Genomic DNA, 18188 nt, shown 5'->3' on the forward strand with positions numbered 1-18188 from the left:
ACAGCTCTCACACATGCAGGCTCACTCTGCAGGATCACTCTGCAGGCTGCATTAACAGCTCTCACACATGCAGGTTCACTCTGCAGGCTGCAGTAACAGCTCTCACACATGCAGGCTCACTCTGCAGGCTGCAGTAAGAGCTCTCACACATGCAGGCTCACTCTGCAGGGTCACTCTGCAGGCTGCAGTTACAGCTCTCACACATGCAGGATCACTCTGCAGGGTCACTTTGCAGGCTGCAGTTACAGCTCTCACACATGCAGGCTCACTCTGCAGGGTCACTCTGCAGGCTACAGTTACAGCTCTCACACATGCAGGTTCACTCTGCAGGCTGCAGTTACAGCTCTCACACATGCAGGCTCACTCTGCAGGGTCACTCTGCAGGCTACAGTTACAGCTCTCACACATGCAGGCTCAATCTGCAGGCTGCAGTTACAGCTCTCACACATGCAGGATCACTCTGCAGGCTGCAGTTACAGCTCTCACACATGCAGGCTCACTCTGCAGGCTCACTCTGCAGGCCACAGTAACAGCTCTCACACATGCAGGCTCACTCTGCAGGCTCACTCTGCAGGCCGCAGTAACAGCTCTCACACATGCAGGCTCACTCTGCAGGCTGCATTAACAGCTCTCACACATGCAGGATCACTCTGCAGGCCGCAGTAACAGCTCTCACACATGCAGGCTCACTCTGCAGGCTGCAGTTACAGCTCTCACACATGCAGGCTCACTCTGCAGGCTGCAGTTACAGCTCTCACACATGCAGGATCACTCTGCAGGCTGCAGTTACAGCTCTCATACATGCAGGATCACTCTGCAGGCTGCAGTTACAGCTCTCATACATTCAGTTTAAGCCTCTGAATAGAAGCCAGAGTGAGCCCTCCTGTCTGGTGTCCTCCTCTGTGCCTAAACCTGCTCAACATAAACCACTTCCTGTTCCAGCATAAACCACTTCCTGTTCCACATCCACCTGAGAACACTTCATGAAGAAGAAAAACATATCCTGATCACAGAGACAAACCAGCACGAGTGGGCCGAGTCTTCTTCTTCTGCATTCAAACTCACCTGGGAACTTCCTGCTCTAACATGTACGACCACAGCCCTTTTACAGACAGCCGTTCCACTTCCTATTCGCCCCATTATAAAAAATTTGGCTGCAGTTCAGTTGATTTTGTCTGGGGGCGCTGGCGAGCGAGTGCAGAATGACCATTTTCCATAGGGCTGGCGCTAATAACTCAAAAAATGTCCCCGCTAGCGGCTGAAACCTGAAAATAATACTGTGATTTCTGACAGAGGGATATGGATTTATATCGAAAGTACAATAACCTGGGAGTTATAGCTTTCTGTTTTCTTACAGGGCTGGCATTTGCGAGTCAGTATCTGCTAGCATCTAGCTAACGGAATCTGAAGAACGCACGGCTGATTACGACCGGCTGCTTTACGGCACTCGTCCACTGTGCCAGAGTGCTAACATGGTGCCGCTAACAACAACCAAAGCTAAACCAGAGGCTAGTCAGAGAGTATGTAAAAGGGCTGTGCTGAAATCTGTAACTATTTGAGCTAACCCCTCTCTGCTAGCTCAGCGCTAGGACTGACCATGCCGTAAAGTGATGCCACATGCGTGACGTCACTCGGGATGCAATACTGACAATAAATGTGTATTTTAAACAAATCTAGTGAGTCTAAAAAATCAAACCAAGTGCCGTTTGAAAGAATAATTTATCCTGCCTTTAGGAAAATTAAAATGAAAAAATATAAAAAATTATATCCAAAGCAATGGCTGGATCTAAGGTGGATCTCATAGTACCACCATAGAGTTCGGCGTGCTCTGCACTGCTTCGTTGGCGCCCCCTAGAGTGCAGTACCACCCGGAAAAAGCCGCCAGTTTTCCCTCTCCTCATATAGAGACTCTCTGGTACGACTCACAGCGCATGTGGGAATAATGAACTGGTTCTAAACCAGTTCATTTATGAGCTGCTTCACTCAGTGAGACCACATGAGCCAGTTATGATCCTGCAGTGCCCCCTGTTGGTCAGACTGAGCATCACACCTGAGGGGCTTTGGCTGCCTCTGTGTGCGTTTTAATGATGCATATGCCTAAAAAAAACTGTCAGAAACAGTCAGAAAAAGTCAGAAACAGTTTAAAACTGTCAGAAACAGTTTGAAAAAGTCAGAAAACTGTCAGAAACAGTCAAAAACAGTCAAAAACAGTTTGAAACTGTCAGAAAACTGTCAGAAACAGCCAGAAACAGTTTTAAACTGTCAGAAACAGTTTGAAAAAGTCAGAAAACTGTCAGAGACAGTTTGAAAAAGTCAGAAAACTGTCAGAGACAGTTTTAAACTGTCAGAAACAGTTTGAAAAAGTCAGAAAACTGTCAGAGACAGTTTGAAAAAGTCAGAAAACTGTCAGAGACAGTTTGAAAAAGTCAGAAAACTGTCAGAAACAGCCAGAAACAGTTTTAAACTGTTTGTCAGAAACAGTTTGAAAAAGTCAGAAAACTGTCAGAGACAGTCAAAAACAGTCAAAAACAGTTTGAAACTGTCAGAAAACTGTCAGAAACAGTTTAAAACTGTCAGAGACAGTCAGAAACTGTTTGAAACAGTCAGAAACAGTCACACCTGAGGGGCTTTGGCTGCCTCTGTGTGCGTTTTAATGATGCATATGCCTCAAAAAAACTGTCAGAAACAGTCAGAAAAAGTCAGAAAAAACTGTCAGAAACAGTCAGAAAAAGTCAGAAACAGTCAGAAAAAGTCAGAAACAGTTTGAAACAGTCAGAAAACTGTCAGAAACAGACAGAAAAAGTCAGAAACAGTTTGAAACAGTCAGAAAACTGTCAGAAACAGTCAGAAAAAGTCAGAAACAGTCAGAAAAAGTCAGAAACAGTTTTAAACAGTCAGAAACTGTCAGAAAACTGTCAGAGACAGACAGAAACTGTCAGAAACAGTCAGAAACAGTCACACCTGAGGGGCTTTGCTTGCCTCTGTGTGCGTTTTAATGATGCATATGCCTAAAAAAAACTGTCAGAAACAGTCAGAAAAAAGTCAGAAACAGTCAGAAAACTGTCAGAAACAGTTTGAAAAAGTCAGAAAACTGTCAGAAACTGTCAGAAACAGTTTGAAAAAGTCAGAAAACTGTCAGAAAACTGTCAGAAACTGTCAGAAACAGTCAGAAACAGTCACACCTGAGGGGCTTTGCTTGCCTCTGTGTGCGTTTTAATGATGCATATGCCTAAAAAAAACTGTCAGAAACAGTCAGAAAAAAGTCAGAAACAGTCAGAAAACTGTCAGAAACAGTTTGAAACAGTCAGAAAACTGTCAGAAAAAGTCAGAAACAGTCAAAAACTGTCAGAAACAGTTTGAAAAAGTCAGAAACAGTTTGAAAAAGTCAGAAACAGTTTAAATTCAATTAAATTCAAATTCAAAAATACTTTATTTATCCCAGAGGGAAATTAAATGTTGATGTAGCTCAATTAAATCAAGGAGTTATTATAGATGCTGATGGCTGTGGGCAGGAAAGATTTCCTGTAGCGGTCCGTTTTGCATCCAAACTGAAGAAGCCTTTGACTGAAGAGACTCTGTTTTCTGATAACAGTCTCATGGAGAGGATGTTCAGGGTTGTCCATAATTCTCTTGATTTTATGCAAAATCCTTCTTTGTATTATTGTCTCCAGAGGTTCCACAGTCGTCCCCAGAACAGAACCAGCCTTCCTTATCAGGTTGTTGAGTCTTTTTAGGTCCCTGGTTCTGATGCTGCTGCCCCAACAGATGACGCAAGAGGAAATGACGCTCTCAACAACAGACTTGTAGAAGATCTGCAACATCTTGCTGCAAACCTTGAAGGACCTTAGCTTCCTCAAGAAGTACAGTCTGCTCTGTCCTTTCTTGTAGATGGCTTCACTGTTGTGTCTCCAGTCCAGTCTGTTGTCCACATGAACACCAAGGTATTTATATTCCTCAACCACCTCCACTTCTTCTCCCATGATGGAAACAGGGTTTGATCACTCAAACTGTCAGAAACAGTTTGAAAAAGTCAGAAAAAGTCAGAAACAGTCAGAAAAAGTCAGAAACTGTCAGAAACAGTCAGAAAAAGTCAGAAACTGTCAGAAACAGTCAGAAACAGTTTGAAAAAGTCAGAAACTGTCAGAAACAGTCAGAAAAAGTCAGAAACTGTCAGAAACAGTCAGAAAAAGTCAGAAACTGTCAGAAACAGTCAGAAACAGTTTGAAAAAGTCAGAAACTGTCAGAAACAGTCACACCTGAGGGGCTTTGTGTGCGTTTTAATGATGTGGACAGAACATCTGGAGGGTTTGGCCCCTCCGGGCTTCCTTCCATCAGGTCGGACTCTGTGCTGAACACCTCAGCTTCAGCTGCTCTTTGATTCTTTCCTTCCTTTTGTTTTTCTCTGTGAAACTAACTCAGATGAATCCTCCAGAACCAGACAAACTGGACTTCTTCCTGTTAACCTCATTAAAGTAAAATTAAAGCGTTAAAGTAAAACAACACGCTGTCAGACAGATCACTTTTATTCTGATAAACTTCAGTAAAATACCCTCTTATGTACAGAAATGACTCCGTTATGTTCCATGCTAACTTTGTTCTGAATCTCTAAAACATATAAACCCAACAGAAAGTTCCCATTCTCAGACTCCTGGAGAAGCTTTTTGTTCTTCGGTGAGTCGTGGAGTTCCTCAGGGAAACGCTGAGCTCTCAGACCTGGTCCAGGTTTCAGGTCCAGTCCAGGCGGATCCAGAACCAGCTCAGAGTGGTGGTTCCTCTCAGATCCGATCTGGGATGATGGTTCCTGTGGACTCTGAGGCTCAGTGTTCGAAAGAGGAGCTCAGGAACCGGGTCAGGGTTCTGGAGGGGTCAGGGTTCTGGAGGGGTCAGGGTTCTGGAGGGGTCAGGCTTCTGGAGGGGTCAGGGTTCTGGAGGGGTCAGGTTTCTGGAGAGGTCAGGGTTCTGGAGGGGTCAGGTTTCTGGAGGGGTCAGGGTTCTGGAGGGGTCAGGCTTCTGGAGGGGTCAGGTTTCTGGAGAGGTCAGGGTTCTGGAGGGGTCAGGCTTCTGGAGGGGTCAGGGTTCTGGAGGGGTCAGGGTTCTGGAGGGGTCAGGCTTCTGGAGGGGTCAGGGTTCTGGAGGGGTCAGGGTTCTGGAGGGGTCAGGCTTCTGGAGGGGTCAGGGTTCTGGAGGGGTCAGGGTTCTGGAGGGGTCAGGGTTCTGGAGGGGTCAGGCTTCTGGAGGGGTCAGGGTTCTGGAGGGGTCAGGGTTCTGGAGGGGTCAGGGTTCTGGAGGGGTCAGGGTTCTGGAGGGGTCAGGGTTCTGGAGGGTCATTCATAGGAGGTTCTAACCTGAAAAAGAGACGGGTCCAGAGGGGGAAGAAGGTTCAGGTCCAGGTCTCTGCAGGGGTTGGACCTGGATTAAAGCTCAGCTCCAGGTCCAGGTCTCTGGGGGGACCTCAGAGCAGTTCTGGGCTGTTTAACTCTCAGAGAACACGGTCTGGAACTCGTTGAGCATCAGCTCCACGATCTGGCTCTGGAACACCATGTGGACCGTCATGTTGGCGGACTCGGTCTGCGGCCGCAGCAGCGTGGGCCCGAACACGATGGCCACGCTCTGAACCGACATCCTGTTGGACTCCCTGTGCTCGATCACCCTGAAGAGAGACACGGGTCCATGTTGTTAAAGGTTCTGACCCCAACAAACCAGCAGTGGTCCGGGTTAATGAACACTAACTGGTCTCTGGTCCGGGTTAATAAACACTAACTGGTCTCTGGTCCGGGTTAATAAACACTAACTGGTCTCTGGTCCGGGTTAATAAACACTAACTGGTCTCTGGTCCGGGTTAATAAACACTAACTGGTCTCTGGTCCGGGTTAATAAACACTAACTGGTCTCTGGTCCGGGTTAATAAACACTAACTGGTCCGGGTTAATGAACACTAACTGGTCTCTGGTCCAGGTTAATGAACACTAACTGGTCCGGGTTAATGAACACTAACTGGTCCGGGTTAATAAACTCTAACTGGTCTCTGGTCCGGGTTAATAAACACTAACTGGTCTCTGGTCCGGGTTAATAAACACTAACTGGTCTCTGGTCCGGGTTAATGAACACTAACTGGTCTCTGGTCCGGGTTAATGAACACTAACTGGTCCGGGTTAATGAACACTAACTGGTCTCTGGTCCGGGTTAATGAACACTAACTGGTCCGGGTTAATGAACTCTAACTGGTCTCTGGTCCAGGTTAATAAACACTAACTGGTCTCTGGTCCGGGTTAATAAACACTAACTGGTCTCTGGTCCAGGTTAATAAACACTAACTGGTCTCTGGTCCGGGTTAATGAACACTAACTGGTCTCTGGTCCGGGTTAATAAACACTAACTGGTCTCTGGTCCGGGTTAATGAACACTAACTGGTCTCTGGTCCGGGTTAATAAACACTAACTGGTCTCTGGTCCGGGTTAATAAACACTAACTGGTCTCTGGTCCGGGTTAATGAACACTAACTGGTCTCTGGTCCGGGTTAATAAACACTAACTGGTCTCTGGTCCGGGTTAATGAACACTAACTGGTCTCTGGTCCGGGTTAATAAACACTAACTGGTCTCTGGTCCGGGTTAATAAACACTAACTGGTCCGGGTTAATGAACACTAACTGGTCTCTGGTCCGGGTTAATGAACACTAACTGGTCTCTGGTCCGGGTTAATAAACACTAACTGGTCTCTGGTCCGGGTTAATGAACACTAACTGGTCTCTGGTCCGGGTTAATAAACACTAACTGGTCTCTGGTCCGGGTTAATAAACACTAACTGGTCTCTGGTCCGGGTTAATAAACACTAACTGGTCTCTGGTCCAGGTTAATAAACACTAACTGGTCTCTGGTCCGGGTTAATAAACACTAACTGGTCTCTGGTCCGGGTTAATGAACACTAACTGGTCCGGGTTAATGAACACTAACTGGTCTCTGGTCCGGGTTAATAAACACTAACTGGTCTCTGGTCCGGGTTAATAAACACTAACTGGTCTCTGGTCCGGGTTAATAAACACTAACTGGTCCGGGTTAATAAACACTAACTGGTCTCTGGTCCGGGTTAATAAACACTAACTGGTCTCTGGTCCTGGTTAATAAACACTAACTGGTCTCTGGTCCGGGTTAATAAACTCTAACTGGTCTCTGGTCCTGGTTAATAAACACTAACTGGTCTCTGGTCCGGGTTAATGAACTCTAACTGGTCTCTGGTCCAGGTTAATAAACACTAACTGGTCTCTGGTCCGGGTTAATGAACACTAACTGGTCTCTGGTCCGGGTTAATGAACACTAACTGGTCCGGGATAATGAACACTAACTGGTCTCTGGTCCGGCTTAATGAACACTAACTGGTCTCTGGTCCGGGTTAATAAACACTAACTGGTCCGGGTTAATGAACACTAACTGGTCTCTGGTCCGGGTTAATGAACACTAACTGGTCCGGGTTAATAAACACTAACTGGTCTCTGGTCCGGGTTAATGAACACTAACTGGTCTCTGGTCCGGGTTAATAAACACTAACTGGTCTCTGGTCCTGGTTAATAAACTCTAACTGGTCTCTGGTCCGGGTTAATAAACACTAACTGGTCTCTGGTCCGGGTTAATAAACACTAACTGGTCTCTGGTCTGGGTTAATAAACACTAACTGGTCTCTGGTCCGGGTTAATAAACACTAACTGGTCTCTGGTCCGGGTTAATAAACACTAACTGGTCTCTGGTCCGGGTTAATAAACACTAACTGGTCTCTGGTCTGGGTTAATAAACACTAACTGGTCTCTGGTCCGGGTTAATAAACTCTAACTGGTCTCTGGTCCGGGTTAATGAACACTAACTGGTCTCTGGTCCGGGTTAATAAACACTAACTGGTCTCTGGTCCGGGTTAATAAACACTAACTGGTCTCTGGTCCGGGTTAATAAACACTAACTGGTCCGGGTTAACAAACACTAACTGGTCTCTGGTCCGGGTTAATAAACTCTAACTGGTCTCTGGTCCAGGTTAATAAACACTAACTGGTCTCTGGTCCGGGTTAATGAACACTAACTGGTCTCTGGTCCGGGTTAATGAACACTAACTGGTCTCTGGTCCGGGTTAATGAACACTAACTGGTCTCTGGTCCGGGTTAATAAACACTAACTGGTCTCTGGTCCGGGTTACTAAACACTAACTGGTCCGGGTTAATGAACACTAACTGGTCTCTGGTCCGGGTTAATAAACACTAACTGGTCCGGGTTAATGAACACTAACTGGTCTCTGGTCCAGGTTAATGAACACTAACTGGTCCGGGTTAATAAACACTAACTGGTCTCTGGTCCTGGTTAATGAACACTAACTGGTCTCTGGTCCGGGTTAATAAACACTAACTGGTCTCTGGTCCGGGTTAATGAACACTAACTGGTCCGGGTTAATAAACACTAACTGGTCTCTGGTCCGGGTTAATGAACACTAACTGGTCTCTGGTCCGGGTTAATAAACACTAACTGGTCTCTGGTCCTGGTTAATAAACTCTAACTGGTCTCTGGTCCGGGTTAATAGTTAATAAACACTAACTGGTCTCTGGTCCAGGTTAATAAACACTAACTGGTCTCTGGTCCGGGTTAATAGTTAATAAACTCTAACTGGTCTCTGGTCCGGGTTAATAGTTAATAAACACTAACTGGTCTCTGGTCCGGGTTAATAAACACTAACTGGTCCAGGTTAATAAACACTAACTGGTCTCTGGTCCTGGTTAATAGTTAATAAACACTAACTGGTCTCTGGTCTCTGGTTAATAGTTAATAAACTCTAACTGGTCTCTGGTCCGGGTTAATAAACACTAACTGGTCTCTGGTCCGGGTTAATAAACACTAACTGGTCTCTGGTCCGGGTTAATAAACACTAACTGGTCTCTGGTCCGGGTTAATAAACACTAACTGGTCTCTGGTCCGGGTTAATAAACACTAACTGGTCTCTGGTCCGGGTTAATAAACTCTAACTGGTCTCTGGTCCGGGTTAATAAACACTAACTGGTCTCTGGTCCGGGTTAATAAACACTAACTGGTCTCTGGTCCGGGTTAATAAACACTAACTGGTCTCTGGTCCGGGTTAATAAACACTAACTGGTCTCTGGTCCTGGTTAATAAACACTAACTGGTCTCTGGTCCGGGTTAATAAACACTAACTGGTCTCTGGTCCGGGTTAATAAACACTAACTGGTCTCTGGTCCGGGTTAATAAACACTAACTGGTCTCTGGTCCAGGTTAATAAACACTAACTGGTCTCTGGTCCGGGTTAATAAGCACTAACTGGTCTCTGGTCCTGGTTAATAGTTAATAAACACTAACTAGTCCCCACCTGCGCAGGTGTCTGAACAGCAGCTCCATGGTGTCGTGGTTCGGCAGAGGAAGTGACCGAACCAGGTCCTTCATGTAGGAAACTTTGAGGCTGTAGTCTGGAAGTTCTGCAGGAAACAAACGGGACGAGCTGCCGTCAGAAACAGCTTAAAACAGTAAAACAGTCAGAATGAGGTGAAGAAACAGTAAAACAGTCAGAAACAGTCAGAAAAAGTCAGAAACAGTAAAACAGTCAGAAACAGTCAGAAAAAGTCAGAAACAGTAAAACAGTCAGAAAAAAAGTGAAGAAACTGTCAAAAACAGTTTGAAACAGTCAGAAACAGTAAAACAGTCAAAAAAGGTGAAAAAACAGTAAAAAACAGTCAGAAAAAAGTGAAGAAACTGTCAAAAACAGTTTGAAACAGTTTGAAACAGTTTGAAACAGTGTGGAACAGTCAGAAAAACAGCCAGAAACAGTAAAAAAAAAAAAAAACAGTCAGAAAATTCAGAAACAGTTTCAAACTGTCAGAAACTGGTGATAAAATTAAATAGGAGGAGCAGGTGTGTTATTTGAACATTTCCCCGTGTTGGGGTGTCAGTCTGTACAGTTCTGCAAGTTGTGTGTTTGGGACTAACTGATGGCAGCGATGAACTTCTCAAAGGAGCTGAAGGGAAACAGCGGTTCTGGAAGCTCTCGAAAGAAAAGCTTCAAAGCTCCGGTGATGACGTGGATCTCCTCCCACTGCCCGTCCTCCAGGTCCAGCTGCTCCTCTGCAGGAAGGAGAAAACAGCAGAAGAAGAAACCTTTAAACCAGCTGCTCCTCTGCAGGAAGGAGAAAACAGCAGAAGAAGAAACCTTTAAACCAGCTCTCTGCTGCAGCCTCAGAGGTTATCACTGACATTGCTGCACTTTTCCTCTCACATGTACATCATTTCCTGATCATTCCTCAGGAGTTTGGAGTTTATAAAACCATAGCCAGAGGTGGGTAGTAACCAGTTCCATCTACTGGAGTAAGCCGCACAGTTACCGTGATCCGCTTTGTGTCGCAGCCTCTGGATCACCGCCAGGTTCCCGCTCACTCTGTAGATCCCGTCCACATCCAGACCTGAACACACAAAGACCCGGCACAGTCAGGACCCCATCTGCCATGTTTCACTCTCACAGACATGTTCGTTCTCCTCGGTGAGCCGAAGCAGAACACCGTCAGTGCTGTGAGTATCAGGGCGCCACAGGAAGTACAGACATCACTCCAGATGTGGCACAGTACGGAGAACACAAGATTTAGAACAACTGTCTCATTTCATAAAGCATCTCACACTGAAAAAAACAACTCATAACATTTACTTAAAAGACACTTTGTAAGTATTTGCACTCAAATGATTTCAGTAATATTTAATGCTGCAATATCAAGTAAATGTTACTCACCATAAAACAACAGTTGTGAAGATATTAAGTAATGTTTACTTAATTACATCTAAGTTTTAAGTTGTGTTTATTTAAACAAATGAAGTAAAGTCTACTTGTTTTTCATAGGCAGGAACATCTTTTTACTCAAAATTTGAAGTAAATTTTATATATTTGTAGTATTTGCTGTTATGAAGTAACTTAGTAGATTTTAACGATACACTTTCAGAGTAAAGTTTATGTAGTATTCTAGGTTAGGCCTCCAGTTAAATACAGAAAAGGCTACATTTTGTGCTCTGATGAAGCAGCTGTGGTTAAAACATCTGGAACCTTTACTTACTATATACTATCCCCTTCAGACCCTGCGTCCATTGGAATGGACATGACATATTTCTGTCTCTAAACCAATAAATACTCTGTAATTTAATGATGCCAGCAGTGCATGTTACTGACTGGATCCTGATTATCCAATCACAACCATTTCATGACATTGAGCTCTGAGAGAGTGACAGACATCAGACAAGACGAGCAGAGAGGGAAGAGTAAGGGCCCATTTTCAATCAAAAATATCAATTTATGTTCATGCTGGCCAAATAAATTTGCTCTCAGTATAATTGTAACAGTTACAAGTGATAATATTTGACGTTATTTTGAATATATATCATATATTCCATTTTTTCAAAGTCTGATGTCCATTGCAATGGACATCAGGAGGTGGGCGGGTTCAGCTAACACTCACATGTTTAGTGTCAGTATGTAAAGAAACAACATACCTGTAAGTTTTTCATTTTCATACAGTTTACTATGGGAAAAACAGATTTTTCAGGTAATCTTATCTGCAGTCACACATCTATTGTGATCATGTGCATGTTCAGATTGCTTTATTTCTGTATCTTCTTGCAGGCTCCAGGTTTTCCTGGTGATGACCTCACTGCTGTTCCCCGCCCACTCTGTGATACACCATCAACTTCACGTGCACGTTAAAAACTTAAGGGAGCTTTCACACAGATCAGACCCTAACGGCCGTGTTTTCCCTGCTTTTATTTGGTCAGTGTCGTGGTTCAAACTTCTTTAAAGGGAAGAACTCCTGAAACTGGATGCACTGAAAAAAGGGACTTTTTGCTGAAGTAAACTCTATTAGAGTAACTGTATTTCTAAGATTCAGGAAGAACTCGAGCTTCTTCAGTAAAATTAAACATTTTATTAACGTAATACATGAATTATGGGGAAAGAGTAAGTTTTACTTAGGTTTCCTCATATAATTTAAATGTTTAATGGTTGTATGGTCATACAACATGAGCAACATGAACGCACCTCTCCGCTCCACCGTTCGGATGCACTTCTCCACAAACTTGGGGATGGTGGCGTTCTCCCTGTGGCACAGCGTGTCCAGGTGGCAGCCGAAGACGTTATCTGAGGACGGCAGAGGAGAGACAGGGTTCAGACTCCGTCAGAGGGAGAGGTGGGCGGCGCTCTGCGGCCTCTCCTACCTCTGATGTATCCCTTCTCCTTGACGCTCTGCAGCGTCGGCCGCCGCTGGAGGAAGCGCCGCAGCTTGGTCCGGACGCGACTCTGCTCGGAGTCGCCTGCAGAAGGATTCCTGGAGGCTGAGGCAGCAGGTGGAGAAGAAGAGGTTAACCCTTTGTGCGGCCTTAACATTGTGTTTACTCCCTTTGTCCTACAGGTCAGAAATGAGCCGCCCTACCAAAGCCCCAAACTAAAGCAACTTAATTGAATTTTAAATCCAAAATCTATTTTGTATGATGAAACCACCTGTTATTTATCTATTCAACTCAATTCAATACATTTTTATCATGTAGTTTTTGTTACACAATACAAAAAGACAATCACCAGTTTTCAGGATTACACTTTTTTTTTGGTCAGTTGGACCAACAGTTTTCTTGTTTTCTCAGTTTTCTTTTACATAATAAAGGTTTATTATTGCTATTATATAAATGTGAAGTAATTACTTCTGAATTAATTAGATTGAAAGGGAAAAAAACAGTGAACTTTTTTCTGCTGTTTAAATGTTTTTATAATTCACGGGTCAAAAATGACCCATAAGACAATCTTTGTACCCTAGTGGTGTACAGCCCACATGGAAACATGAACAAAAATAAAGTGTGACTTTTTCTAATGATGGGGTCCCTTTAGGGAAAGTCATAAAAAGATAGTTTACGGTATTTTTTCTACAGCTAAACATGGTGGTGGGTCACTTTGGACCCACAAGACAACAGGAGGGTTAAACCAGTTAAACCAGCTGCAGAATCAGTCATCACTGAGATGACAGCACGCCGCTGATGTCACGGCGCCGCTGATGTCACGCTGTACTCACACGGCCTCTTCCTGTCTTTGTCCTCCTTGTCCGAGGCGCTCTCGTCGTCTTCCTCGCTCAGATGCTCCTTTTCCTGCACCGGGACACAGCAGATCTGTTCACTGCGTCCTCTGTGAAGCCGTGCATGTGCATGTGCATGTGCATGTGCATGTGTGTGAGCGTGCACGTGGCCTCACCAGCTGGCGGACGGTTTCCTGGATCACCTTCAGCCAGTCTGAGATGATGCTCTCGGTGTCGTACTGCATCAGGAACTCGCAGCCGTGCCGAGTCTTCAGCTGCGGGCGGACACATGTGATCAGCACCTGTAACCATGGTGACAGGCCGCCGCCGCCACCGCGGGGGGCGCCGCTTACCTCCACGACGTTCTTCTTGGATGACTTGTCTTTGGAGGCCCAGCCCATGGACGCCCCTCGGAGGTCGACGGTGTACTCGGGAACGATCTGAGACGCTTTGCCCTGAGGAAGACAGTCAGCATCGTCTTCATCACAACAGGCGGAGTCATTGGATCTAAGATGGTCAGTGCGTATCGGTACGGGTCGGGTCAGTTCGTATCGGTACGGGTCGGGACAGTTCGTATCGGTACGGTTGGGTCGGGTCGCTTCGTATCGGTACGGGTCGGGTCAGTTCGTATCGGTACGGGTCGGGTCAGTTCGTATCGGTACGGGTCGGGTCAGTTCGTATCGGTACGGGTCGGGTCAGTTCGTATCGGTACGGGTCGGGTCACTTCGTATCGGTACGGTTGGGTCGGGTCAGTTCGTATCGGTACGGTTGGGTCGGGTCGCTTCGTATCGGTACGGTTGGGTCGGGTCGCTTCGTATCGGTACGGGTCGGGACAGTTCGTATCGGTACGGGTCGGGTCAGTTCGTATCGGTACGGGTCGGGTCAGTTCGTATCGGTACGGGTCGGGTCACTTCGTATCGGTACGGTTGGGTCGGGTCAGTTCGTATCGGTACAGGTCGGGTCAGTTCGTATCGGTACGGGTCGGGTCAGTTCGTATCGGTACGGTCGGGTCGGGTCAGTTCGTATCGGTACGGTCGGGTCGGGTCAGTTCGTATCGGTACGGGTCAGGTCACTTAGTATCGGTACGGTTGGGTCGGGTCGCTTCGTATCGGTACGGGTCGGGACAGTTCGTATCGGTACGGGTCGGGTCACTTCGTATCGGTACGGTCGGGTCGGGTCACTTCGTATCGGTACGGTTGGGTCGGGTCAGTTCCTATCGGTACGGTTGGGTCACTTCATATCGGTACGGTTGGGTCTGGTCGCTTCGTATCGGTACGGTTGGGTCGGGTCACTTCGTATCGGTACGGGTCGGGTCACTTCGTATCGGTACGGGTCGGGTCACTTCGTATCGGTACGGTTGGGTCGCTTCGTATCGGTACGGGTCGGGTCGCTTCGTATCGGTACGGGTCGGGTCGCTTCGTATCGGTACGGGTCGGGTCGCTTCGTATCGGTACGGTTGGGTCGGGTCCCTTCGTATCGGTACGGGTCGGGTCGCTTCGTATCGGTACGGGTCGGGTCGCTTCGTATCGGTACGGGTCGGGTCGCTTCGTATCGGTACGGGTCGGGTCGCTTCGTATCGGTACGGTTGGGTCGGGTCGCTTCGTATCGGTACGGTTGGGTCGGGTCGCTTCGTATCGGTACGGGTCGGGACAGTTCGTATCGGTACGGGTCGGGTCGCTTCGTATCGGTACGGGTCGGGTCACTTCGTATCGGTACGGGTCGGGACAGTTCGTATCGGTACGGGTCGGGTCGCTTCGTATCGGTACGGGTCGGGACAGTTCGTATCGGTACGGGTCGGGTCGCTTCGTATCGGTACGGGTCAGGTCACTTCGTATCGGTACGGGTCGGGACAGTTCGTATCGGTACGGGTCGGGTCGCTTCGTATCGGTACGGGTCGGGACAGTTCGTATCGGTACGGGTCGGGTCGCTTCGTATCGGTACGGTTGGGTCGGGACAGTTCGTATCGGTACGGGTCGGGTCAGTTCGTATCGGTACGGGTCGGGTCAGTTCGTATCGGTACGGTTGGGTCGGGTCAGTTCGTATCGGTACGGGTCGGGTCAGTTCGTATCGGTACGGGTCGGGTCAGTTCGTATCGGTACGGTTGGGTCGGGTCAGTTCGTATCGGTACGGGTCGGGTCAGTTCGTATCGGTACGGGTCGGGTCAGTTCGTATCGGTACGGGTCGGGTCAGTTCGTATCGGTACGGGTCGGGTCAGTTCGTATCGGTACGGGTCGGGTCGGGTATGGGACAGCACGGGACAGAATGGGACAGAATGGGACAGCATGGGACAGAATGGGACAGCACGGGACAGAATGGGACAGAATGGGACAGAATGGGACAGAATGGGAAAAGCATGGGAACAGAATGGGACAGAATGGGACAGAATGGGACAGAATGGGACAGCATGGGACAGCAGGGTTCTTACAGCATTCCCAGTGGGAGCAGATTTGGGGTCTTTGTGGAAGGTGAGGATCCCCCCGTGGAGGACGGTCCAGGACTGGCTCCAGTTCTTCCTGTGCAGCAGAAACACAAACAGCACACAGTCACCCTGAGCCCCCCATCGGCAGGTCGGACCCTAACCCTGAGGTTAGGGACCCTAACCCTGACCCTGAGGCCGCTCTCACCTGATCTTCTTGCCGTTGTCGGCCACTTTGGTCTTGTTGAGGACTCCGGCTTTCTCCAGCAGGTGGCACTGCTGAGACACAGACACACAGGTGAGTCCTCGGGTTTCCCTGTGAAACGTGACTCCTCCATAAACATGGGAGGGGTGAGCCAGAGTCCACCTGAGGGCTTTTATGCACCGCAGTCTAACTTTCCCCTTTAGTCTGACCGATCCTGGAAACATTTTCCAGGAAATCAGGAACTTAGGCCCACATGACACCCCCCCTGCAGCCCAGATCAGGCCCAGATCGGGCCCAGATCAGGCCCAGACCGGGCCCAGATCAGGCCCGGATCAGGCCCAGACCAGGCCCAGATCAGGCCCAGATCGGGCCCGGATCAGGCCCAGACCGGGCCCAGATCAGGCCCAGATCGGGCCCAGATCAGGCCCGGATCAGGCCCAGACCGGGCCCAGATCAGGCCCAGATCGGGCCCAGATCGGGCCCAGATCAGGCCCGGATCAGGCCCAGATCAGGCCCAGATCAGGCCCGGATCAGGCCCAGACCAGGCCCGGATCAGGCCCAGATCGGGCCCAGATCAGGCCCGGATCAGGCCCAGACCGGGCCCAGATCAGGCCCAGATCGGGCCCAGATCAGGCCCAGATCGGGCCCGGATCAGGCCCGGATCAGGCCCAGATCAGGCCCAGATCGGGCCCAGATCAGGCCCAGATCGGGCCCGGATCAGGCCCGGATCAGGCCCAGACCAGGCCCATCTCACAGGTGAGTGATTAGAGGGTTAGTGGACACACACTCGGCAACCTTCTGGGCAACATGATGCGTTCACATGATGCGGTCACATGATGCGTTCACATGATGCGGTCACATGATGCGTTCACATGATGCATTCACATGATGCGGTCACATGATGCGGTCACATGATGCGTTCACATGATGCGTTCACATGATGCGGTCACATGATGCGGTCACATGATGCGGTCACATGATGCGGTCACATGATGCGCCGACGCGGCCCGAGCTGCCCAGAAGGTTCCCGTCAGGTAACCAATGAGGTGTTAGTCTGCGCGTTAGAACGGGGGTTAGTAACTGCACGGTTGCCAGGGAAACGTGCACTACACCCTGCAGCCAATCAGAACCTACATGCAGCTTGTGGGAGCCTGTGCTGTGATTGGACAGATTCCTCCTCAGCCTGAACCTATTAGAGAACTGGATGAGGGAGAACTGGCATTAATGGATGGATGATGGATGATGGGGAGCAGGCGGGTGGGCGGGGCTAAGGTGAGTGTCTACCTGCGGACCGTCGGGCGACTCCCTCCGGCTGAACGCCTCGGTGAGGTCGGAGGCCACCCTCCTGTGGCCGGGGCTGAACGTCTGAACACAAAGATGGCCGACAGTTAGCTCTCACATCACATCTGCTCTGTTCTGCCTGCAGGAGTCTGACTTACGTCTTCAGCGATGCTGTGTCTCAAGCCTTTCACGTGCAGTGATGCTCCCTCCTCAGACACTCCATTTCCCATCAGCCTTTGCTGCAACAACCAAAAAGCCAAAGGATGAATGGAGGACATCCACAAAGGGCCTGCCCATAGATATGTGTAGAATCATAGATAGGTATAAAATGGCTAGATGTCTCGTCCGCGTTGCTGGGCAACGAAGTGGAACGTCCGCAGATGGCGGCCATCTTACCACAGGCAGCTCTCGCGCCGACAACATTGTGTTGATGGTGAAACATTCAAACATTCAAGACATAACTTGCTTAATTCTCAAACGTTAAGGTTATTATAAACATCAAAGTAGTAAGCTAATTATCACACTACAGATGAAGGCCATTTTTATTTTTTAAAATAAAAACATAAATATTTCACGTTTATTTGCCCCATGACTCAACTTTATTTACCCCTTGGGATGACTCCCTCAGGGAAATTCAAGTCCCCAGTAGCTCCAAACACACACATAGGATCTCTATAAATCTAAAATACAGTATAATATAGAATAATTAATATAATATATAATTACAATATAATTAATATAGAATAATCTAAAACAAAGTGTAAAAAAGAATATAGGCTATACAAGATATACAAAGTAAAGAGAGTTAAATAAAATAGGTTATAGCACTATGGTTGAGTTATTGCCCATATTGCACTACACTTGTGTTAATTACACATTGTATGCACATAGTCTGACCATAAATAGATAAGATATTGCACAGTAGTGACGTGAATTATGGCACAGATGACCGAATAAATAAAATATGGCACAGGGTCTTTCAGTATGTAAAATAGTGTAAAATCGTGGAGATTTCTGCGAGATAAGAGTAATAGCGTCAGATCACTTACCGTAACTATGGTTACCTCAGGTTTGACTGTCTCCCGGACATCTCACCCTGTGGTAAGATGGCCGACTTGTGCGGACGTTCTAAACTCAGACGTAACACATCTAGCCATTCTATACACATCTATGGTTCTATACATATCTATGGGTTCTACCTGCAGCCTCAGAGCG

General features: G+C 47.5%; 1 protein-coding gene across 7 annotated transcripts in view; it reads right to left on the reverse strand.

Moving 5' to 3' along the window:
• Window positions 1–3479: 3479 nt before the first annotated feature.
• Window positions 3480–18188, reverse strand: part of LOC142370748 (rho GTPase-activating protein 27-like) — a 47018-nt gene continuing 32309 nt past the window's right edge. For 3 of the 7 annotated variants that reach the window (XM_075453188.1, XM_075453187.1, XM_075453185.1), the window contains 14 exons: window positions 17132–17212; window positions 16977–17057; window positions 16827–16892; window positions 15696–15766; window positions 15497–15584; window positions 13425–13526; window positions 13248–13346; window positions 13072–13144; window positions 12227–12343; window positions 12051–12149; window positions 10360–10437; window positions 9968–10102; window positions 9354–9459; window positions 3481–5650 (listed from right to left, as the gene is read on the reverse strand). In XM_075453188.1, the coding sequence (XP_075309303.1) occupies window positions 5473–5650; window positions 9354–9459; window positions 9968–10102; window positions 10360–10437; window positions 12051–12149; window positions 12227–12343; window positions 13072–13144; window positions 13248–13346; window positions 13425–13526; window positions 15497–15584; window positions 15696–15766; window positions 16827–16892; window positions 16977–17057; window positions 17132–17212 (1374 nt within the window). In that variant the 3' untranslated portion in view covers window positions 3481–5472. The other 4 variants (XM_075453186.1, XM_075453190.1, XM_075453189.1 and 1 more) reach the window with 4 other exon arrangements.

The sequence above is a fragment of the Odontesthes bonariensis genome, chromosome 21, assembly GCF_027942865.1.
Source record: "Odontesthes bonariensis isolate fOdoBon6 chromosome 21, fOdoBon6.hap1, whole genome shotgun sequence".
Lineage (NCBI taxonomy): Eukaryota > Metazoa > Chordata > Actinopteri > Atheriniformes > Atherinopsidae > Odontesthes > Odontesthes bonariensis.